The sequence below is a fragment of the Mustela putorius genome, unplaced genomic scaffold, assembly GCF_011764305.1.
Source record: "Mustela putorius furo isolate JIRA1106 unplaced genomic scaffold, ASM1176430v1.1 tig00003962_pilon_pilon_pilon, whole genome shotgun sequence".
Lineage (NCBI taxonomy): Eukaryota > Metazoa > Chordata > Mammalia > Carnivora > Mustelidae > Mustela > Mustela putorius.
Window position 1 is genome coordinate 18,840,514 of NW_025422106.1, and position 25,638 is coordinate 18,866,151.

Below are 25,638 nucleotides of genomic sequence, written 5' to 3' on the forward strand. Positions count from 1 at the left end.
ATTCACAATTAATAAAAATGACATCCTGGGGCACCTGGGTGGCTCAGAGGGTTAGGTCTCTGCCTTTAGTTCAGGTCATGATCTCAGGGTCCTGGGATCAAGCCCTGCATCAGGCTCTCTGCTCAGCAGGGAGCCTGCTTCCCCCACTCTCTCTGCCTGCCTCTCTGCCTACTTGTGACCTCTCTCTCTCTGTCAAATAAATAAATAAAATCTTTAAAAAAAAAAAAAGGTAATTTGAAGAAAAATGAAAAGATGCAATTTTCATTAAAGTTTGAAATGCATCAGAAGCTAAAGTGGTCTAGGAGGCCTGGGTGGCTCAGTCGATTAAGTGCCTGCCTTCAGCTCAGGTCATGATCCCAGCATCCTGGAATCCCGTCCTTCACTACACTCCTTGCTGAGCAGGGAGCCTGCTCCTCCTTCTGCCTGCTGCTCCCCCTGCTTGTGCTCTTTCTCTGACAAGTAAATAAAATCTTACAAAAAGGGATGCCTGGGTGGCTCAGTTGGTTAAGCAGCTGCCTTCGGCTCAGGTCATGATCCCAGCGTCCTGGGATCGAGTCCCACATCGGGCTCCTTGCTCAGCAGGGAGCCTGTTTCTCCCTCTGCCTCCAGCCTGCCACTCTGTCTGCCTGTGCTTGCGCTCTGTATCTCTCTCTCTCTCTCTAACAAATAAATAAAAATCTTAAAAAAAAAAAAAAACTTACAAAAAAAAAAAAGAAGCTAAACTGGTCTAAGCTATTGGCTCAATAAGGTATTTAAATAGTAACTACTTTAAAATATAACACCAAAATCTGACTATGTTTAAAATGTATTAAAAATTCTATCTCAGGGTGCCTGGGTGGCTCAGTGGGTTAAGCCGCTGCCTTTGGCTTGGATCATGATCCTAATATCCTAGGATCAAGTCCCACATCGGGCTCCTTGCTCAGCAGGAAGCCTGCTTCTCTCTCTGCCTCTTCCTGTCACTCTGCCTGCTTGTGCGCGTGCTCTCTCTCTGACAAATAAATAAATAAAATCTTCAAAAAAAAAAAGAATTATATCTCAACAAGGCTGTAAAAAATTTAACAGTAATAAAAAATTCATTTTGCATATGAGTAGCTGAGACCCTCACACAATAAACATTATCATACAAGTCACATCTTTTTCATTATTAGGTAAGCAGAGGACTCCACGGTCCATATAGAGTCCGTCATCACTGGAATTAATTTTTAATTAATCATCAGGCTTTAATCTTAAATATTTTTTTAATGATTCCACCTCAAATCTGTGTTAAAAGGTTTTTCTGTTTACATTTATTTATTTTTGAGAGAGAGAGAGCATGTACACATGTGTGAGCCCACGACCTGGGGTTGAGGGACAGAGGGAGAGAGAGAATCTTAGGGAGGCTCTGTGCTGAGCTCAGAGCTGGGCCAGGACTAGATCTCACAACCCAGAGCTGAAATCAAGAGAAGGAAGCTCACCCTGCTGAGCCACCCACCTGCCCCTGTGCTGAAAGTTTATTGCTGGGACACCTGGCTGGCTCAGCTGGAGCAGAGTGCAGCTCTTGATCTCAGGGTCATGACTTCCAGCCCCATGCTGGGTATAGAGTTCACTTAGGACAAAAAAAAAAAAAAAAAGAGTTCATTAGTGTTGTCTACAAAAATGGTTCTGGTGTAAGCTTAGACACAAAGTTTATACTTGTCTAAGACAAGGTTTAGTCTCTAAAAGTTACACGTTTTACCTCAGGCAGGTCCCCCTAATAAACCAGTAACAGATGGTGGCAAAAGTTTTAGTCTTGGGGTCTAGGGAAGGAGCAGGGACGATAAGCAGATTAGGAGAACTAATAATAGGCCTAGGAGAAAAGTAGCAATTAAAGCACTGAGAACAAACCAATAGAGGGGATTTAATTTACCTAGGCCAAGGCCTCAGGTAAATCTGCATAGTATGAGACTTTCCCAAATTACCTTGAGCATAAGATAATGTACCTGGCTGAATCAGAATGGAATTGGTGTTTTTAACAAGTGTGCCTAGTAAGTATTATGAGGCAAATTAGGGAAATACTGGACTAAGAGTAAACTAGGAAGCACTCCAATTATGGAACAGTAAACCAGGATTAAGGAAAAGTAAATCAGGGTCAGATTAAAGGATAACTCAGATTAATTACTTATACCGGGTCAGCACTTTTTCTGTGAAGAGCTGCACAGCAAGTACTTTAGGCTTTGGGGGCCAATAGGTAAAATCAAGAATATCATGTAGGTATTTATTTTTTTTTTTAAAGATTTTATTTATTTATTTGACAGAGATCACAAGTAGGCAGAGAGGCAGGCAGAGAGAGAGGAAGGGAAGCCGGCTCCCTGCTGAGCAGAGAGCTGGACATGGGGCTCGATCCCAGGACCCTGGGACCATGACCCAAGCCAAAGGCAGAGGCCTCAACCCACTGAGCCACCCAGGCGCCCCTCATGTAGGTATTTATATATTATATAGCAAAAGAGAATCAAATTTCCATCAAGTTTTTATTGACAGAATTAAAGACGTAACAATAATGGTGTTTTTATTTGTTATACAGGTCTACTACTAAGAAAAACAGAATTCTTTTTGGAGGAATAACATTTTGTTTAATTAAGGTTCAGTTAGTGTTCTCCATCATGAAGACTGAAGATGTTCATCTGTTAATGCTGATCTGCAATCAGATTTCACATATTTCACCTTTGAAAATCATTTTGTAGATCCGTATGTCCAATACTGACACTATAGAGCATTTTAATGGAGCACATTAACTGCTTTGAAGGCACTTATAAAATTAGATTCTTTTCTTGATACTTTCCTGTCACTACACTACAGACTAATCAGTTCCGATTGAAGGTTGGGTGGAAGCTCAAGTGCACAGTCAAATGGGTTACAAACATGGAAATCTCCTTTGCATTTGCATCAAGGTTCCCCAAAAACAACAATTCGAGGGGCGCCTGGGTGGCTCAGTGGGTTAAAGCCTCTGCCTTCGGCTCAGGTCATGATCTCAGAGTCCTGGGATCGAGCCCCGCATTGGGATCTCTGCTCTGCAGGAAGCCTGCTTCCCCCTCTCTCTGTCTGCCTCTCGGCCTACTTGTGATCTCTCTCTCTGTCCAATAAATAAAATCTTTAAAAAACAACAACAAAAAACGATGCGAGAACTAAAGTTTGGGCTCAGAAAATCTGTCTGCTTTGCCATCCATTTCTTTTGTTCTGGCATGTAGGTAATGCACAGATGATAAAACACTAAGATGCTCAGGTGCCGGTGCCCAGGGTATTCATGCCGTCAAGTCAATAATGGTGTCGGCATGCTCAGTGGTGCACACACAGCAGGGGGAGGGAGCACACCACACGAGGGCTCTGCAGCAGCAACTCGTGCCTCTCCAGCAGGAAAGCAGTCACAGACAAACAGAAAAGGACAAGTATGGCCGTGTTACAAGAAAATGTTATTCACAAACGATGAAATTGGAAAGTCATCGAATTTTCCCATATAACAAAATATTATTTCTTCAGATTTTTTTTCCCAAACAGTGAAAAATGTGTAGTAAATAAATTCTTAGCTCACAGGCTGTACAAAAACAGGTGGCAGGCCAATTCAGTCCATAAGCCAAAGCCTGGCAGCCACTCACCGATACTATAAACTTTCCCCGGAAAAAATGTGCAACTTTTATTTTTTAAAAACTCAACAATAAGAAGGTAATTCAGGGGTGCCTGCGTGGCTCAGTGGGTTAAGCCTCTGCCTTCAGCTCAGGTCATGATCTCAGGGTCCTGGGATCAAGTCCCACATTGGGCTCTCTGCTCAGCAGGGAGCGTGCTTCCCCCCACCCCCATCTGCCTCTCTGCCTACTTGTGATCTATCTCTCTCTCTCTCTCTCTCTGTCAAATAAATAAATAAATAAATCTTTTTTTTTTTTAAGGTTAATTCAATTAAGACATGGGCAGAAACTGAAATAAACATTTCTCTATATACAATAGTCAATAAGCACATGATGTTCAACATCATTAAGTTATCAGAAAAATGCAAATCAAAACAACCATCACTAGGATGGCTGTTATAAAGTGTGTACACAGACACACAGACAGACAAACAGACACACACACACACACACACACACACAGGAAAATAACAGGTACTGACATGGCAAAGACATGGAGAAATTGGAACCTGCCATTCAGTTTGGTGAATCCAAATAAGTTAAAGAGAACTAGCATGTGACCTAGCAATTCACTCCTCAATATACATCTAAAAGAAATCAAAAGAGGTATTCTAACTTCTGTATGAATGTTAATAGCAACTCTATTCACAATAATCAAAAAATGGAAGCAACCCACATGTCAATCAACAGATGAACAGATAAACAAAATGTGGTATATCTATACAAGTCTATTGCAGGGGCACCTGGGTGGTTCAGTCAGTTGAGTGGCCAACTCTTAGTTTCAGCTTAGGTCATGATGTCAGGGTCCTGGAATGGAGCCCCGCATCAGGCTCTCTGCTTAGTGTGGAGTCCGCTTGAGGATTCTCTCTCTCTCCTCTCCCTCTGCCCCTCTCCCCAGCTCAGGAGTGCGTGCACACCCATGCACGGTCTCTCTCTCTCTCACAAATCAATAAATAAATCTTTAAAAAAAGTCTATGGCAAATAGGTGAAGGGGATTAAGGGTTCATTCATTCAACCATTCATTTTATTTTATTTATTTATTTTTAAAAAGTTTTTAAAGATTTTTGTTTATTTATTTGACAGAGAGAGATCACAAGTAGGCAGAGAGGCAGGCAGAGAGAGAGAGGAGGAAGCAGGCTGCCCGCTGAGCAGAGAGCCCGATGTGGGACTCGATCCCAGGACCCTGAGATCATGATCTGAGCCGAAGGCAGCGGCTCAACCCACTGAGCCACCCAGGCGCCCTAACCATTCATTTTAAAATACTTTATTTATTTATATGACAGAGATAGAGAGAGCATGTGAGAACACAAGCAGGGGGAGTGGCAGAGGGGCAGGGAGATGCAGAATCCCCGTTGAGCAGGGAGCCAGATGCAGGGCTCAATCCCAGGACCCAGGGATCATCACCCAAGCCAAAGGCAGACACTTAACTGACTGAGCCACCCAGGCACCCCAAGCGTACATTTACTATGATGAGCACGGAGTAACATAAAGAACTTCTGAATCACTGTATTGTATACTTGAAACTAATACATCACTGTACATGAATTATACTGGAATTAAAAAACAAATACAAATATTGCTAAATTTTAGATATTATTCAAATTGTGTTACATGCTGTACCCGTGTAAATTGATTACACAAGGTTTTCTCTCTCTCTCTTTTTTTTTTTAAAGATTTTATTCAAGTAGGCAGATAGGCAGGCAGAAAGAGAGAAAGGGAGGCAGGCTCCCTGCTGAGCAGAGAGCCTGACGCAGGGCTCAATCTCAGGACCCTGGGATCATGACCTGAGCCGAAAACAGAGGCTTTAACCCACTGTGTCACCCAGGCGCCCCTACACAAGGTTTTCATTTGTGTGTTTTTAAGTCTGTGAACTTTACACTAGCAAAATAAGTAGGCTATTAGGTAAATCTTCAGACTTTGCTATTTGTTTTTAAAGATTTATCTATTTATTTATTTATTTGACAGAGAGAGAGAGAGATACAAGTAGGCAGAGAGGCAGGCGGGGGAGCGGGGGGAGCAGGCTCCCCGCTGAGCAGAGAGCCTGATTCAGGGCTTGATCCCAGGACCCTGAGATCCTGACCTGAGCTGAAGGCAGAGGCTTAACCCACTGAGCCACCCAGCTGCACCCCTGCTGCTGTTTGTTTTAATTGCATTTTCTGAAATACTGTTTGACCTGGAATACTATTCACGGTATTTAACATGAATGTCTTTGAAATACCTAGAAAAATTGTTTTTGGATTTTTTTTTTTTTAAAGATAAGGACTTTTTTTTTAAAGATTGTATTCATTCATTTGTCAGAAATAGAGAGAGCACACGCAGGGCGAACAGTATGCAGAGCAGGCAGAGGGAAAAGGAAGGTTTCTCGCCAAGCAAGGAACCCGATATAGGGCTCAATCCCAGGACCCCATGATCATGACCAAAGCCGAAGGCAGATGCTCAACCAACTGAGCCCCCCAGGAGTCCCCTAATTGTTTAGCAGACAATACATTTAAATTTCATCAGTTTAGAAGAATACTCAAGAGTTACTAAAAATCACTACTAGAGTTACTACCTACATATTCCAGCCCCTACTATCACAGCTTGGGGGGCAGGGGTTTACCTCTTTCTCCTCTGGGCAGTACAGGGGCCCTGTAGGATGAAGAACAGCTTTCTGCGCATAATAAAAGAGCTCTGATATGTTCTTCAGGTTTTTTGCTGAACACTGAAAAAAAAAGTTTAAAATGTTATATTCTGAAAGCAATGACAGGAGCTAAAAACAATTTTTAAACTATCGATATAAGGTAATAACAAGATTGCTCGAAGAAAGAGAAAAATTTTCTTTGTTGAAATCACAATATTAATGTCTACAAACGACTCAGAAGCCAATTCTGCATTCTCTTTTGTATTTGGTTTACATGACTTCACAAACAGCAGGAAATGTATTCCATCCCACACCTTCTCACATCCTATTTTAAACCACAGTTGAGTGAGAATTCACCAGCAGTACATTTCTAAATCGAATGGTAAGGCATACCTCCACACAGGTTTCGATTTCTGTGTACTGGTTCATAATGGGAAGGATGGTCTCCATACTACTGTATTCTACCAGATCAGATTTGTTCCCAACCAGTATCAAAGGCAGCCTGAAAAAGCAGGATATATTGCAATAATAAGGAAAGCAGAAGACCTAAAATATCTATTTTAAAGTGTATAATAACCATTCTAATTAACTTCACTTAATCCCCCAATATGAACCTGCTACTGTAGTCAGTTCCAGTCCCCTAGATAGCATGTTCATGTTCAACAAATATTTACTAAGTACTTTTTAAAAATTTTTTGAAAGTTAATTTATTTTCTTGAGTAATCTCTACACCCGACCTGGGGCTTGAACTCACAACCCCGAAATTAAGAGTCATGTGCTCTTCTGAGTGAGCCACCAGACACACCTACTGAGTATTTCTTATAAGCCGGGTACTGTTCTGAGCATGAAGGATACAAGACAGACAACGTCCCTGCCCATTCTAATAGTGAAAAATCAGAAAATGGACAATAAGCAAATAAGCGATACACTTTCCAATTCCGTAAGTGCAATGAAGAAAGTAAATAGGGGGAGGATATGGGATAGTCACGGGAGGGGCTAATTATATGGCAATCGGGAGAAAATCGGCAATCGGTGGCATCTGCGCCAAGGAAAGGAGGATGAGACGGAATGGGCCCTGTGAAGAGGAAGGAAAGAGCTGTGCAAGAAGGGACCGTGTGCACAAAGGGCTCAAACTGAAAACACACCCTGGTGAGTCCAAAGAACAGAAAACTATCAGAGAGGGTGGAAAGTACTAAGCAAAGGGAAAGAGGTATGTAAAGGGGCTGGAAAGCGGAGCAAAGGCCAGACATATAAGCTGCGGTGGGGAGTGTGCATTTTATTGTAAGTGTAAAACAGGAAGCCAGTGAAGAATTAGGAATAGGGACACAATAGGATCTGATCCACATTTTATTATTTTTAAGATTTTATTTATTTATTTGACAGAGAGAGAGATCACAAGTAGGTAGAGAGGCAGGCAGAGAGTTGGGGGGTGGGGAGCAGGCTCCCTGCCGAACAGAGAGCCCGATGCAGGACTCGATCCCAGGACCCTGAAATCATGACCTGAGCTGAAGGTAGAGACTTAACCCACTGAGCCACCCAGGTGCCCCTGATCAACATTTTAAAATGAGTCATATGTTGCCTTTTGGAGATACGTATTGAAATACTGACAATATGGTTTGTTCAAAACAATCCTAATGGGAGAATAAGAAATGAAACAAGACTGGCCATGAACTGACAACTGTTGACGCCAGTGACAGATACAGAGGGAATCATTAGACAATCTTCTCTACTTTTGTATGTGTCTGATTTTTTTTTCAATAATAAAAGGCTTTTTAAAATGTGGTAGTGTATTAGGACAGTGAAGATGGAGAGAAAGTATTCAGATTTGAGGTATATTTAATTTTTTTTTAAGATCTTATTTATTTGAGACAGAGGGAGTGAGCACAAGCATGGAGAGCAGATCTTATTTATTTGAGACAGAGAGAGTGAGCACAAGCATGGAGAGCAGCAGGCAGAGAGAGAAGGAGACACAGGCTCTCTGCTAAGCCTGCCTAATTCAGGGCTTGATCCCAGGATCCCAGGATCATGACCTCAGCTGAAGGCAGAGGCTCAACAGACTGAGCCACCCAGGTGTCCCTGGAGATCAATTTTAGAAGCAGAACTGATAGGAACAAGTGGTAGATTAGATATGGAGGTTGAGGGCAAGGCAGAAACCAAGAAAAATATATAGGTTTTTGGCTAGACAAAATAAGATCTCCTGAGTCACAAAAGACTGATTTAGGGGTGGAGGGGACAGTGAGGCGTAGGCAGGGAATTAAGGATTTTGTGTCTGACAGGCCTATCAGAAATCTAAATGGGGATTATCAAAGAGAGCTAGTCTAGTAGGGAACTGTTATTTGTACATCCTGCAAGAGAGCTTGGAGAAAAAGAAAATCATCTTGCTGGAACTCCAGAAAGCAAGAGAAATTCTTACGTGCATTTATTTCTGTCCCCTCCACCCCCAACGTGGTTATGGGTAAAAGGACTGGCCCATTTATAACCCAAATATACATTCCTAATAAAGACAGGAGGGTCTCCAAAAATGTAGTGGTTTGCAATTAAAGGTGTATAGAAATAATTTATGGAGCTTCAAAAACTACGTATGTCCAAGCTCTACTCCAAACCTACAGATTCTAGAACTCCATGGGTGGGGAAAAGGCACCTATATTCTTTGAAAGCACCTCAGCTGACAGTGATGGGCATCTGTGATTAAGAACCATTGCGACAGGCACCTGGGTGGTTCAGTTAGATAAGCCTCTGCCTTCGGCTCAGGTCATGATCCCAGGGTCCTGGAATTGAGCCCCGCATCGGGCTCTCTGCTCAGTGGGTAGCCTGCTCCCCCCCTTCCCCAGCCTGCCTCTCTGCCTACTTGTGCTCTCATTCTCTGTCAAATAAATAAATAAAATCTTAAAAAAATAAAAATAAAAAAAGAACTACTGTGCCTGCTAGTTTCCAGGAATAATGAAAAAAATTCATAGATATTCCCCAGAAGAACAAAAATTCTTTGAAGTTAGTAGAATCTATATGTATGATATGTGAGTCTCTTAGGAAGCAAATCAAATAGGAATGTTACAGGAAATAGGGAGAGATCTTCTATAATTTCCCAAGTTAAGCCACGTGGGTTGAGTGCATCTATACCCAAGCTGATGCTGAAGTGCCTTCATAACCCAATCTCTTTAAATGGACCTTTGTAATAGTAGAGCATGAAACATGTCTTATTCGTTTTTAAATCTTCAGTATCATTAATATCTGGCTAATGGTATTTTACTAAATAAAAGTTTGTTAAATGAAGGTTCTTCCTTCTCAGCAAAAAATGATTTGTATTTCCATAACCACAGGATGAATGTAGGAGTATGAGTATGTATACATACAGGAAGAAGGGGGGGGAAAGGGTGGCCTATCTCCGCCTCAAACCTCCAAAAGAGGAAAAATATTGAGATTTGACAACCTGTCACAAATTCGGGAGATTAACAAACTATGGAAATATTTTAGTTATGTCAGGCTTGTGCATCTTCTTATTGTATGTAATTGTGCTGTTTTCTGTTTTATAGTTTAAGAAATTACTTACCTGTATTTATTAAACATACTTATTCCAATAATAAAAAAAAAAGAACGACTGTGACAACAGTGCATGAAAGTCCTACCAAAAATACATGTGCAACAAACATAAACTTAAGATATGAGGCTCGGGAAGAAATTACTGGGAAAGTGTAAGGTCCATATAATAAAGAAACAGACCCCCTAGGGACAAGTCAAGCACAAGAAAATAAGTATGCTCATATGATTTGGAGAGGGGGAAAAAAAAAAACAAAAGAGCCACATCTGAGAAAATTCAATTTGATCTTCAAATGTTAAAAGCTACTTTCAGAGGATACCAAAAGGGCCACAAAATTAGCCACAGAATTTTAGGAAGCTGTCATAGTGAAACTAATTTTTTTTAAATCAGGGGTCCAACCTGGTGCCTGATAAAGAGTCCAGAAAAACTGCCTTCTCTGAAGAGTCTCCTGTGGAAACAGCTCAAGCATGCGGCAAGACGACCAAGGGTCAGGACCATGTAGCTGTGGGCCCCTCGAAGGCAGCCCTAGCTGACAGGCCCTTCCATGTTGATGGAAATGATGTTTATCCAGACTGTCCACTACTGTACCCACCAGCCACGTACCTGAAATGTGGCTATGTGTATCCAAGGAACTGAATTTTTAGCTTTATTTAATTTTACTTAATTTGCAGTCAAATCACCACAACTGACTAGAGTCTACTACAGTGGCTAGCATAGTTCTGCGGGGTTACTGTCGCCTTTTCACCTTGTCAGGAAGTCATTTCAAAGTTTAAAACTATGACCAAGAGGAGCCATCAGAGCTCAAGACACAGTCACAAAGTCTCCCTCTGTAAATACATGAGCCAGGGTCAATGACCAAGTTCATCTGGTTAGAACCAGATCTTTACAGTCTCAAGGCACAAAAATGTCCAGCCAACAGAGAAATCTAAAAAATTAAATAAAGGATCAGATGTGTACAATACATAGATATTAGTTCTGATTTCCCTAATGTTTAAGAATGCCTCATAAATAATATGTTCCATTAAATAATACTGCAAGAAAAATTTTTGGTTTCCATTTGACTTAAAAATGAAAATATTTACACCCAGAACTATCATTCTGTTCATATGAAAAATACAGAAGGTGTATACTCTTACTTCTTCCCATCACACATTATCTTCCAAAGAATTTCCAAGAAATTTCCCTCTATACATTCCTAATAAAGATCTCTAGCAATCTTTAGAGAACTTATAAAGCAGTACAAGTGCATTATTTCACTGGATTCTCAAAATTACCACATGCAGCCAAGACTGGCATTAACCTCGTCTCCACTACAGAGGAGGAAGGAAGGCTCAATGAAGTCAAGTGGATTAAGCCAGATCTCAGAGGGCACTCGCTCTCCTCCCAGTCCCGTGCCCTTACACACACCACCCTGTAAGTAATCAGTGACAAGGGGAAACCGTTCCTCACCCAAGGGGCACCTCCACAGAGAAGGCAATTACGATACAGATAAAGAGGAATTCTAAACTAGAGACTTCTTAAGCACTGGTTTGAGAAAAAGAAATAATGGAAGATCAGTGATCAAAATATTTACGGTCAGAAGTTATAAATCATTCTAGTACCAGAACTTGGTTTTCTGCTTTGCTCACAAATATATGTGCTGTCTCAAATAATTTCTCCCAAAACCAGCATCTGTGCAGAAACAGAGAAAGACCTATAGGTAAAGCAAACATAGCAAATGTTAACTAGTGGATGTAAGTGAAGGGTTTACAGGTGTTCACTGTATGATTTCTTGCAACTTTTCTCTAAGTTTGACATTTTTCAATATACAAAGTTTCACAGGAAAAAAAATATACCTGCTGTCTTTGTCCGTTCTTTCATTTATGAGAGGAATCCATCGACTTGTTACCTAAAAAGAAAATCAACAAAAGCTAAGCCACAGTGAGGATCTTCTCTGAAAACTCTAAATGGAAGATCAGTTTTAAAAGTGCACCCATAGAAATTTAACTAGATATACTGAAGAAAGTCACACGCTCATACCTTATCGATAGAATGCTTGTTGTTAACAGCATAAACTATGCAGATGACATTAGCCTACAAGAAAAAATTAAGAAATTAATGGTATTTTTAAACAACACAAATGTAACTGGTAGCATCTAAATTAACATATTTGGGCTAAAGGAAGACTAAAATTTGAAACCTAAAAAAAAAACCCCACACTTAGCATGCCTCCAAGAGTAAAGAGTTCCTAAGAACTTAATGCAAAAATACACAATCAAAGTCAGCAGTTAACAACAAAGAATTGAAAAGACCTAAGTGAGAGAATAAACAACACTCACAAAATTATCACCAAAAAAAAACCCACAGCTATTTTTTTTTAAACCCACCTGTGATATCTCTTGATGAAGCTGTTCATCACTCTGTTCTGCTTCTACAAATGACAAAGTTAAAAAGGTGTTCATTATTTTAAACATTTTCATAAAAACTAATGGCCAAGCTAACATTCTACATGGCACGCATCCAACATTCTTCATCCCCCATGACATTTATGTAGTAGTGTAGAGCCAGATGAGGTGCCAAAGCCAAGGGCAAGCCAGGGAAGGAAAGAGTTGGACTACGATAAGGAAGCTGGCTGGCACTGAAAGACAAGTCTACCAGGGGCACGAAGAGCAGAAGGCATTGTGTGATAAATCTAGGCCAGCATCTGATCCAGAGCTGAGATGGGTCAGGCCAAAGAGATCAGAAACCCAAGCTAGAAGACTAGGTGCTGCGGTCAGAAGCCCAGACAAAGAGTCCATACACACAGGGTCAGAAGGCCAGGTGAGAATCTGGGCAATACAAGCTTAAGAGCTTGTATCTTAAGAAAGTAGGCCCCAGGGGCGCCTGGGTGGCTCAGTGGGTTAAAGCCTCTGCCTTCAGCTCAGGTCATGATCTCAGGGTTCTGGGATCGAGCCCTGCATCAGGCTCTCTGCTCAGCAGAGAGCCTGCTTCCCCCTCTCTCTCTGCCTGCCTCTCTGCCTACCTGTGATCTCTGTCAAATAAATAGATAAAATCTTAAAAAAAAAAAAAGAAAGTAGGTCCCAGAAGCAAAACCCAAGCATGATAGTGATGAGTCAAGAGTTCCCTTTCCAGCACGTATCTCTGGCTGGAATGGGTCTCAAATGGTGGATGTACATAAAACCCCAGAGTGCAGGGGATATGCATGATGAGAGCCATGATGAAAAAGCATACAAATGAATGGGGTGCCTGGATGGCTCAGTCAGTGAAGCGTCCAACTTTTGGTTTCAGCTCAGGTCATGATCTCAGGGTCAGGAAATCAAGCCCTGCACTGGGCTCTGCACTTAGCGGGGACTCTGCTTGAGATTCCCTGCCCCTCTGGCTTTTGCTCTCTCTAGCTCAAATAAACAAATAAATTTTTTAAAAAGCATTCAAATGAAGAGATACACAGTAACAGACATTAATTTAGATTACCTTATGTTAAATATTCTCCCCCCAAAATGCCTGTTATTTCTGACATACAAACTAATACCATACATGAGCATAATGATATTTTAATTTATGCTAAACAACTGGCCACATTTTAAATATCTTTTCGTATGCTGAGTAATCAATGGGTAATGGCTTCAACTCCAATGCGGTAAGAGAATAATTTTGTAAATGAAGCAGGTTATAAGGCTGACTCCCACAGAAAGCGTCCAACCCCCTCAGCTTCTGGTATAGTGCTGTCTAGCAGCTGGACAAGCAAGCCATGTATGTCATTTTTAATGTTGCCATAGTCACATTTAAAAACTCAAAAGGTTGGGGTGTGTGGGTCAAGTGTTTGTCTCTTGATTTTGGCTCAGGTCACGATCTCAGGGTCATAGGATCAAGCCCCATGATAGGTTCTGCACTGGGTGTGGAGCCTGCTTAAGGTTCTCTCTGCCCCTCTCCCTATGCCCCTCTCCTATTCAAAAAGTAAAAAGGAACAGGTAAAAGTACATTTTCATTTAATCCAAGGTATCAAAAATATTAAAAGTTCATCATGTACTCAACAAAAGAATTATGATAAGATTTACATTCTTCTTCTCACACCAAGTCGTTTTTTTTTTTTAAGATTTTATTTATTTGACAGACAGAGATCACAAGTAGGCAGAGGCAGGCAGAGAAAGAGGAAGCAGGCTCCTCGCCAAGCAGAGAGCCCGATGTGGGGCTCAATCCCAGGACTCTGGGATCATGACCTGAACCGAAGGCAGAGGCTTTAACCCACTGAGACCCCCAGTCACCCCTCATACCAACTCTCTAATTCCACCTGTATTTTATACTTATAGCACTTTTCAGCTTAGACTAGCCAAATTTTAAGAGTTTGATAATCATATGTACTGGACTGCAAGTCCTGGTATTTCACTTTTAAAGTATGTGGAATACCAGCTTAGGAAAACAAAGTATTACCAATGTAATTATGCCATTCTTACAAACAGATTTTATGTTTTAGAGCAGTTTTAAATGTACAGCAAAACTGAGTGGAAGGTACAGAGATTCCCCATATACTTCCTGCCCCCACATAGCTTCCCACTTTATGAACATAACCCATCAGAGTGGTCCATCTGTTACAACTAACTCCCAATGTGGGGATCGAACTCACAAACCCAAGATCAAGAGTCACACTCTCGGGCGCCTGGGTGGCTCAGTGGGTTAAGCCTCTGCCTTCGGCTCAGGTCATGATCTCAGGGTCCTGGGATCGAGTCCCGCATCGGGCTCTCTGCTCAGCAGGGAGCCTGCTTCCTCCTCTCCCTCTCTGCCTGCCTCTCTGCCTACTTGTAATCTCTCTCTCTGTCAAATAAATAAATAAATAAATAAAAAAAAAAAAGAGTCACACTCTCTACCAACTGAGCCAGCCAGGCACGCCTCCTTTTTTTTTTTAAAGAAGTCCCAGAACAAGCAGAATAATTTAGTGGTTAAAAAGTAAGTCTGAGGGGCACTTGGGTCGCTCAGTCGTTAAGCATCTGCCTTCGGCTCAGGTCATGATTACAGAGTCCTGAGATGGAGCCCCACGTCAGGCTCTCTGCTCAGCAGTGAGCCTGCTTCTCCCTCTGTCTGCCACTCTCCCCACCCCCTTCTGTCAAATAAATAAATAAAATCTTTGAAAGAAAAAAAAGTAAGTACTAGTGGGTAGAAAAATTTTAAATTATTAAAAGCAATACAAATGTAATGTAAGCAAGCTGACAACTGTTTTAACTGTTATTTTGGGGAGGGGACAATTCTGATAAATTAAAGAACAAATTTAGAACTCAACAAATTCTCAAACTCAGAACTCTTTCTACATCATAAGAGCATTCCTGAATGCCTGATAACAAAACTAATCCAGAACTTACCTCTGCAAACATGCCAAGTCAAGGAGGGTAATGATTTATCTACTACTCGTCATTTATCATCACTCTTTCTTTTTCATTATTATGGAACCCAGCTTAGTAGATCTAGGACAGAGAACTACAAGATGGAGGCTTTATGTGGGGTATGGGGTGGGGGTTGGCAAGGAGATATAAATGAGACAAGATTAGGAAATGATTATTTACTGCTAGAGAAAAAGGAACGCTTATCCTGGCACATTTTTTAAAGCTCAGTATGTACCCCTTCTTTGAGGACTATTCAATTAACCCTGCAGCTTCACCCACAAGAGGATATTCATTACCTGAGTAATCTACGATGTGTGTAGGAACTCTCTCAGGGGTGACATCAGCTGGAATGGTAATTTCTTCTGCCCGGGGAGGAACCTTCATTTGCAAACAAACACAGAAAAGGAAGAAAAAAAAAAACCTTCAGCTATTATCCATCAAACTTGTTAACAGATCATGTAAATTCACCTATATATTATCCCCTTCCACCCATACTTATCCTTCGAAGATTTATTATACTTTTAAATGCTTATTTTTTGTGCTTGAACCCACAACCTTGAGATGAAGACATGAGATCAAGAGTTGGATGCACAACCCAGTTGCCCAGGTGCCCCGAAAAACACTTCTTTTAAAAAAACATGCACAGGGGCGCCTGGGTGGCTCAGTGGGTTAGGGCCTCTGCTTTCGGCTCAGGTCATGATCCTAGGGTCCTGGGATCGAGCCCCGCATCGGGCTCTCTGCTCGGTGGGGAGCCTGCTTCCTCCTCTCTCTCTGCCTGCCTCTCTGCCTACTTGTGATCTCTCTCTGTTGAATAAATAAAATCTTTAAAAAAGAGAAAAAAAAAAAACATGCACATTTTCGGGCTCTCTGCTCAGCGGGGAGCCTGCTTCCCCCTCTCTCTCTCTGCCTGCCTCTCTGACTACTTGTGATCTCTGTAAAATAAATAAATAAAATCTTAAAAAAAAAATGCACATTTAGGGGTGCCTGGGTGGCTCAGTGGGTTGAGCCTCTGCCTTCAGCTCAGGTCATGATCTCAGGGTCCTGGGATCAAGCCCTGCATCTGGCTCTCTGCTCAACGGGAGCCTGCGTCCCCCCCACCCCTGCCTGCCTCTCTGCCTACTTGTGATCTCTCTCTCTCAAATAAATAAATAAAATCTTAAAAAAAAAAAAAAAAGCATGCACATTTCTACTTGTGTGGGCACAGGACATATTAAATATACTTCAGCTCTAACACAGCCTAAAACAATACCTAAGTTAATTCAGTGTTTCAAACATTTGATTTTTAAATGCTATTTTCATTCCATTTTTTTGATGCTTAAGATACTCTACAAATGAGGAGCTATGTTAATCCAAAGCAATTCTCAAATAAAACAATAAATTATCAAAACTGATTTCTTCTAGAAGATAACTGATTGGCTACATGAGCCTTATTAAATGACTCCATTTTTAAAGGAAGACTATGATTTTTTAAAATCAATTAAAAACCTCTTATCCATACCCAAGAGGACTATGCTAAAATGACAATTCTAAACTCAGTTAAATGATCATAGAAAACTTTTAGGTATTATACTCCAAGTGATCAGATGATGATGATACACTTCATTCCACAAATTAAGTAATTACTTATTTCAGTATCTTATTTAAAGGGGGGGGAAACAAAAGAAACAACGAATGGTCATAATGGCATTTGTAACTGATGAAAACACTACCATATAATATACCGAATTCCTGTCTAAACAATGAGATTATACATATTCCTAACTAAACAAGAGGAAAGAAAAAGGAAATGCAAACTGTGGGACTAATAATACTAACTACGTGAAGAGAATAAATAGTATTCATCCCATCTGCATCAATCCCATTCCCCAAAACAGAATTCTAACTTTACATAAGGCCTAAGCCAACAGTCCCTCATTCTGGAACACAAATTTATTGCAATAATCATAAAATCACCTTACTCTACTATCATTAACCTTACCTCCTTTGAGACACACAACAATCCTTTCAGTGGTGTTATGAATTAGTTTCTTCATTTGTAAAATGATGTAATGGATAATATGAAAGGTTCTCAGATATGTGGTCGGAATCCTAGGGGTACTAATGCCTCAAAGACCAGGGAGTGTCAGATGGAAGGCAGGTGGGGAGCCAGCTAGACATTTCACCCTTATTTCAACTAAAGGATACTCGCCTATTTTATATTTTGGGGTTATGAATAACATTTTGTTTTTAGGAAACGATTAACAGCTTAGATGATCTGTAATAGCCCTTCCAGCTCCCATTTTACAGATGGGACAACTAAGGCACAGAGATGACAAATGTCCTAGCCAAGATCCAAAGGAGGAAAAGGAAAGGACTTAGTGAACCCAGATCTGGTTTGATTCTTGCTCCTGCGCTACATTTCAGGGATACCCTGTGTAAACTAATATGAGCCCTTTTATAGTCACAGCTGTCAGAAAGGAAACACCTGCCAAAAAAGTGCAGAACTTATTTCACTTCAACTCAATTTTGATAAATTAAAAAGATTTCAAATGTAGAAAAGACATAAAAATGTTTACCTCTTCTGGGAATTCTTCACTGACCAGAGACATAATCAGTGATGTCTTCCCAACTCTAGCTGTGAAAACAAACATCATTATTTTAATAATAAAATGCCCAGATTCTCCATAAGCTCAAATTCAACAACAGAGCAGAGTCTGTTATTCATTAGCTAAAATCAGAGGCATCCAACTCACCCAGTTTTAGTACAATGCTTAAAATTTATCTTTTTTTCTGTTTTGGAAAGTTACACATGCCCATTGTTTAAAACTAAAAAATTACCAAAATATATAAAAGCAAAAATCTTTCCCCAAATCCCTTTCTACCAGTTTCGTATATGAAGTCTCCCAGATTTTTTCCTTACTTATGCTATTATAATAATTCACCACACAGTTTACAAGTAGAATCGCAGCATTCATACTATTTTACAATCTTCCCTTATTGTTTAATTATGTACTTGGGTAGCATTCCACGTCCATATGTAAAAATTTCCTGAGATGAGTGAAGGTACAGTTATTATGTAATAAACACAGAGTTTTATTGGGGATGATGAAAGAGTTTTAGATGGAAAAAATGCTGATGATTACACAACACTGTGAATGTATTTAATGTCCCTTAACCATACTCTCAAAAATGGTTAAAACGTCAAACCATATTCCTTAAATATTTTATCACAATTTTTAAAAATAGCAGCAGGAAATCCATTTTACATTAATATAAAAGATCTCTTACATTATTTCTTGACAGTTGTATAAGAATCCATCATAAGACATGTCCTAATTTATTAATGCAGTCTTCTAACGATGAGCACTGTTCAAGTTTTTGCCTTTATAAACAATGCTGCAATTAATATTTCTACAGGGTAAATTCCTAGAAGTGAACTCGTTAGCATGCATAATCTTCATTTTTAATAACTATTGTTAAATCACCTCTAAAAAAGAACAAGCTAACTTACATCCTCACCAAGAGAAGATAAGGGTGTCTGCTTTGGACATCCGTACATTCTTTTTTTAGGTTATCATATAGAAAAATTTAGTGAGAGCAAAAGTAGCTTTCCTGTTATATTTTCTAACCTAGCAAGATTTTTTTTCTCTAGAAAGATTTTTAATGCACAAACTTAAAAATCTTCATTTTCATTTGGAAATTTCATTTCCATTCCCATCACTTTCTGATCATATACATTCAACTGCATCAACTAAATCCTTTTGTGATTCTAGAGGAAAACAATCCACCCGCCTATTAATCTCTGCCATAACGGCAAATTAGTTTCCAAAGGTAAAGCCTAAATATTAAAGAACTGGAAAATTTTAAAGTGAAGAAAAGTCACATTCCTTTTTTAAAATGATGACTAAAAGAAACAGTGATGAAAACCACAAGTCAAGTCTCCGGAAAAATAATGAATGGCTTGAAAAAGAAAACAAAGAGTGTGGGCCAAAACCACGTAAAGGGTATGCTGCAAACAAGTGTTGCTAGGGGAAACTCAGAGTAGACTGAGCGACAGGTATCTTATAGCTCCGATTTCTGAGGATCTTTTCAGTTTACTCGTGTTTGAAGGCTTGGGCCTTTTTCAAGTAGCTGACTATAAGATAACACTTCTCTGAGTTCCAACCATGTCAGGTGAATCCAGAGTCCATCTCAAAGTACCACTAGAATACAGTTATCAATGTCAGCTTATCCAGCCCCCTGCAAAATTCAGATGAAGAACCTGGGACCCAGAAACAGCGATTTCTCAAGGGCTCACAAAAAAAAATGAGTTGCAGACTTAAGAAAATAACCCATCTTTCTGATGGCTAAGCCAGTGTTCTCTTTCCTGCAACATACTTTAAAAAAAATATTAAGACATGGGGTGCCTGGGTGGCTCAGTCTATTAGGTGTCAGCCTTTGGCTCTGGTCACGATCAGGGTCCTGGGATCAAGTCCCGCATCAGGTTCCCTGCTCAGCAGCGAGGCTGCTTCTCCCTCTCCCTATGCCTCCTGCTCCCTCTTGCACACTTGCTCGCTCTTTTTCTTTCTCCCAAATAAATAAAATCTTAAAAAAAAATAAAAAATATTAAGACAATAATACAGAAAAGGAATGATAGCCCCTAAAGTCAGCAAGCACTACATACACAAAAACTATATAAATTAATTAAAATATTCACTGATTCACTGGTGACTAATCCAGCTCTGGTTCCACTTTTTTTTTTTTTAATTTATTTTGAGAAAGTATCAACTTTCAGAAACATTGCAAAAATAGTACAAAGGAGTCATATCTATTCTTTAACCAAATCCCCCAAATGTTAACATTATATTATCATTCCTTTCCTCTCCCTCCCCCTACTCTTTTTAAACCATTTAAGAGTAAGTTGTAGATGCCTCTTAACCCTTAAGCACCTTAAGTTATGTATTTCCTAAAAACGAGATCATTCTCTTCCATAACCACGGTGTACTGTCAAGATCAGGAAATTAACACTAACAGTGCTATTATCTACTCTGTCGACCTTATTTCACATCTCACCATTTGTCCCATTACCATCTCTTATAGAAAAGAAAAATCTTTTTCTTCCCCCAGGATCTAATGTTGCATTTGGTCGTCATGTTTCCTTAGTCTTTAGTCTGGAAGAGTTCCTCTTTTTATCTTTCATGGCCTCAGCATTAAAAAAAAAAAAGTCATTTAATTTGTAGACTCTCTCTCAATTGGGTTTGTATGATGTTATCTCATAATTTCAGGTTTTGCATTCTGCGAAGGAACATTCCAGAAATGATACTGTATCCCTCAAAGTGCATCACAGTAGAAAGGAGACTATGTCAATTTGTCCTACTAATGGTGATGTTATTTTTCATCACTTGGAGGATGTGGTGTCTGCAGGTTATTATCATTCCCTTTATAATTGTAAGTATCCTGTGAGACTACAAGCCACTATAGTCAACTGTAAGTTGAGACTATGTGAATACTGTTTCTCATCAAACTTTCACCTACTGGTTTTAGCAGCCATTCATGTCTTGTGTTGCTTGTTCTGTCTTGTGTTGCTTTAGTGGTGGTTATGTGGTGGTGTTTCTATCAGTCCTTCTACATTACTTTGCATTCTGCTTTAAGCAAAAACTCCCTTCTGATTCATATCAGCACGGTCTCATGGATTCCTACACTATTCTATGCGTTATGATCCACTACTGTCATTATTTAGAGGCTCAAATTGTTCCATTTTACTCCGAAAAAATGACATTTATACAGGTATAAATCAGAATTACTATATGACCTCATTTTATAAAAAATATGTATTCACACTGGAAAAAAAAAAACAACCCTGAAGGATCTATACACCAAAGCAGTCATCTCTGAAGTAAACGTAATTGCAACTTTCTTTGTGCTTTTGTACTTCTGCATCTTTTCCCAATTTTCTACAACAAATATAAACAATTTTTGCTCCTAGAAAATGTTAACAATTACTATTTTAAAAGTCACTATTTAGTAGTAAAAACTGGCATGTTCTAAATTTATAGATGGCAGGGTGTCTGGGTGGCTCAGTCAGTTAAGCATCCAACTCTTGATCTGAGCTCAGGTCTTGATCTCAGGGTTGTGAGTTCAAGCCCCACACAGGGCTCCACAGTGGGCGTGGAGCCTACTTAATATTTTTTTTTTTTACAAAAAGGCACCTTTTTTTTACAAAAAAAAAAGGTGCCTTTTTTACAAAGGGCACCTAAAATTTACCTAAAGAATGGCAAGTTAAATGCATTATTTCACTCCTTCAAGAAATATCTCTTGAGGACTTCTATAGGCGAGGCACTATTTCTGGTGCTGGGGATACACCTGATCAAGGCACTAGTTCTTCCTTATTTTTAAATTCATGGAGATTATATACCAACAGATTTATGAGATTTTCACCAAAAAAGAATATTCTTTCTACATATCAGGACATAAAGCAAAAACTCAAAAACTGGCCATGCTTGATTTACCCTTCCTCTGTACTGCGCATTCGAATTCTGTCAAATTTTCCTCTGAAATTTTTAATATTAATTCCTTTCTCTCTGTTCCCACCTTTCTGTAATTAGGATATTTTCTATCCCTTCCTCCAACCTCTCCTCTTATTAAAATCCATCAGAATACAAATGGCAACCCCTCTCTCTTAGACATCTTTTCATTTTCTAACTCATCTGATCAAAAGCCTTGACTCTCAATTACCTACCACATCAAGGTGAAACATTCTGCTGGCCTTTAAAAATCATGCATAATTTAATGCCACCTCATCTATCTAATCTCATTTCCCACTATTTCCACATGCATGGTTTGCTCAAATAAGGCCATTCTGCTCTGTGTAAGCACAAACAGGCTATTATGGATCTTGCCTCCTCACATGGTTTTCTTCATCTAACACATCGTTCCCTCTCCCTCCTCTGCTTTTCCAAATGTTAACCATCTCTCAAGGGCAGCACAAACTCTACCTCTTCCCTAAAGACATCCCAGGGCGAATGCAGCCCTCCCTTTCCTTCTTTGGGCTACTTCTGTGCCACATAACTGAACACTAAACTGTTACGAATACAACGTACATACTTAACATGTCTGCATCTACAGTACCGTAATAATCAAATATTTGATAATGAACTGAATTTTCTAATTTTATATGAGTGGGAGAAAGACCTCTAGCACAGCAGCCAGACTGAATTATCTGACTTACTTTCTCCTTGCCCAAGTACAACAGCATTGCTATCATTTCAGCCCTGCCATTTAGGAAATTAAGTTCTACCTCGTGGAGCTTCTGGAACTATCCCATTCAAAGTTTTTCTTAACAGCAGCTGAAGAGCTATGAACAGTAGGGTAACTTCTGAGGAAAAAAAATATATTCTAAAATTACTAAATTCTAAGTAATTCTAAAATTACTCTGTGCAATTAATGTTGAAATTGCCAATAATATTAAAGGAGGGCATGATGTAATAAAGAATCCATCTGATCTTTGTCCCCACCCAGTTCCTGGCACAGAGCTTCAAAATCCCTTGGAAGTTCCTAGGTGATAGGAGTATCTTTTGTTACAGTCTCTTTCAACAAACTTGAGTTTATCTTGATTAGACAAGAGGGCCTAGAGAGCTTTAGGATGGGGACTCGTTGTCACAAAAACCAACCATGCAATCAGTGGGTTGGAACTTTCAGCCCCACCCCAAAACGCAGCAGCTGGTAGGGTGAAGGCAAGAGTGAGCCCACAGATTTAATCAATCATGTCTACATAATGAACCCCCATTAAAAAAAAAAACAAACTCTGGACATCAAAGCTCAGGGGAGCCTCCTAGTTGGTGAACATAATGATGAACCAGGAAGGTGGCACACTCTGACTCCATGAGGACAGATGCTCCCATGCTCAGGATCCTATGAGACCTTGCCCTACATACCTCTTGATCTGGCTGTTCATTTGTGTAAATGTAAATATAGCACTTTCCTAAGTTCTGTGAGTTGTTCTAGTGAATTATCAAACCTAAGGGGGTTGCAGGAAGCTCCAAACTTGTAGTCAGCCAAGAAGTGTGGGTAATCTAGGGACCCCAGTTGTAGCTGGGGTCTAAAGTAAGGGTAGGGACACCTGGGTGGCTCAGTCAGTTAAGCATCTGCCTTTGGCTCAGGTCATGATCTCAGGGTCCTGGGATCGAGCCCCACATCCGGCTCCCTGCTCTGCAGAAAGCCTGCTTCTCCCTCTCCCTTTGCCTGCCGCTCCCTCTGCTTGTGCTGTCAAGTAAGTAAATACAATCTTCAAAAAAAAATAATAAAGTAAGGGTAATCTTGTTGGGGACCTTGGACTTTAACTTGTAGGATCTGATGCTAACTCAGGGTAGTGTCAAAATTGAACTGAATTGTAGAACACTCAGAAAATTGTCAGAATGAAAAGGACATGACAGTTTGGTATTTATGAGAAGTAGAGATGGCTCAAAAACTGAGAAACACTGCAACAGACCTTCTATCCAAGAGTACAAGTTCTATTCTGGCATATTTGCTCATGTCTGGACAAACTAGGGGAAAAAACCACCGGAAGATCATACAGACAGTATTAACTTATGGTTTTACATGACCCATCTTCCCTGTGCAGACTCCTACCAATTCATTTGCTCAGTATTCACATGACTGTCTTCCAAATGCAAAGTTTAAACTTACATACTCTGTGGGATACTATGGAAAATGTATTAAACAAGATAGATAAAACTGCTATGAAAGAGGTAGGGATCAAGTGCTATGCTCAATTGTGCTTGAAAAAAAGGAAAGGGGGCAGGGAAAGGTGGGAAGAGAAAGGGATATTTTCTGCTCTAAACATAGCAGAAAATAAAAAAGCTCATAAAAGCAGCATATAGTTTGTTCTCAAGGAGGAAAAACTGAGTAATGAACTAAGACACGTAGGTTCTAAAGACAGTACTATGCGTGTATAACATCTAGGCAAACATCCAGCATATCACCACTGATCTCCTGAAGGACTTCCTAGACCTCCTTGATGAAAACTTTACTTTTCCTACCAGCTACTGAGTGTCTGGAAAGACTAAGGAACAAGAATTTCATTATCACCCACAGGAAATTCCACAAGGACAGAGAATGTGTCTTTCTTGCTCATTACTGAATCTTAGCTCCTAGCAAATGCTCTTAGTAAATGCAACTTACAGCTTAGTGGTTAAGAGCACAGATTTGAAATTTAGGAAAGTGGGGCACCTGGGTGGCTCAATCATTAAGTGTCTGCCTTTGGCACAGGTGCGATCCCAGGATCCTAGGATCGAGCCCCAGGGCATCTAACACATCGTTCCCTCTCCCTCCTCTGTGGGAAGCCTGCTTCTCCCTCTCCCTCGCCTTCTCCCCTGCTTGTGTTTCCTTTCTCGCTGTCTCTTTCTGTCAAATAAATAAATAAAATCTTAAAAAAAAAAATTTAGGAACGTGGTTGTTTACTTTTGAGAGAAAGAGAAGGAAATACAAGGGGCTTCAACTGATTGGTAATGTCTTCTTAAAGTGATGGGTATTTGTTATATTATACTTTACACCTTTGATATAAATATTTCACCAAAAAAAGGGGGAAAAAAATAAAAGCTTTGGAATCAGCCAAAACTAGACAGAAATCTTAGTCCCAGCGGTTACTGGCTGTTTCCCCAGGCAAGTCGTCAAGCCTCAGTTTACTCATCTATATAATGCTAAACAGCTGCTGGTAAGTTGGTAAGAGGGTTAATTACAATGACAGATACATAATGCTCAGCACAACACCTGGCAAACATTAAATACACAAATGGCATTTGTCGTGATAATCATGATCACAGTTTATATTAAAGGAGTTAAGTGAGCACTAGAATGGGCCAGATAACTTGGATTTGGGAATCAGCTTTCTAATTAGCAGTATAACCTTGAGTTATCACTGACTCTCTCTGGGCCCCAATTTTCTCATCAGTTTAAAAAAAAAAAAAAAAGACTAGATGCTATCAATGCTTATATGCTCTGTGATTAATCTACACTATCATGTAGCACACCTTAGAAGACTGGCCTATAACAGATGAAAAAAGTGCACATTACATGTACCTTACAGTGATGTACCTTAGAGTACCCCAACAATGGCAGACAGATCCCCAAACTGTATCTGTTATCTATTTCGTGTATGGGAAAGTGATTTGTCAGGAACTTTCACCTAGCTATAAGAACAAGGTAGGACTCTCCAGGGCAATATGGGATCCAGAAATTTCTAGAACTTGCTGACTAACAATCAGCATTTCGTAACTTTTTTCCTTAAGTAACTCCTTTCAGCGTGGCCTTATTTAGGGTCCCAGAAACCCCAACCCTTCAGCTAGCTCAAGGTAACATTCATCTCCAAATCCACAGCAGTCCATTCTAATTACTGATTATGCACATGATTACGCACAGTGGAGGCCAAACAGTTAACCTTAAAATGAACCAAACTACTGCCTTATTGCAGCTTCAGAAAACCTAGAACTTGGACCTCCCGCCTATTTTTTACTCTTGGCAACTGAAGCTGCTGCCGAGCAA

At 40.0% G+C, this 25,638-nt stretch overlaps 1 protein-coding gene across 8 annotated transcripts in view; it reads right to left on the bottom strand.

Annotated features, from left to right (window-relative positions):
• RHOT1 (ras homolog family member T1) overlaps positions 1-25,638 on the bottom strand; it is a 62,695-nt gene that overhangs the window by 27,558 nt on the left and 9,499 nt on the right. For 7 of the 8 annotated variants that reach the window (XR_006603684.1, XM_013053581.2, XM_013053578.2 and 4 more), the window contains exons 2-8: positions 17,697-17,755; positions 15,438-15,519; positions 12,157-12,200; positions 11,810-11,863; positions 11,626-11,678; positions 6,649-6,757; positions 6,235-6,336 (exon numbers count right to left, since the gene is read on the bottom strand). Coding sequence is in view for 7 of the 8 variants with exons in the window: in XM_013053581.2 (XP_012909035.2) it covers positions 6,235-6,336; positions 6,649-6,757; positions 11,626-11,678; positions 11,810-11,863; positions 12,157-12,200; positions 15,438-15,519; positions 17,697-17,755 (503 nt within the window). In the remaining variant the exon portion in view is untranslated. Of the gene's footprint in view, positions 1-6,234; positions 6,337-6,648; positions 6,758-11,391; positions 11,462-11,625; positions 11,679-11,809; positions 11,864-12,156; positions 12,201-15,437; positions 15,520-17,696; positions 17,756-25,638 lie in introns of those variants that run through there. The other variant, XM_045069923.1, reaches the window with a different exon arrangement.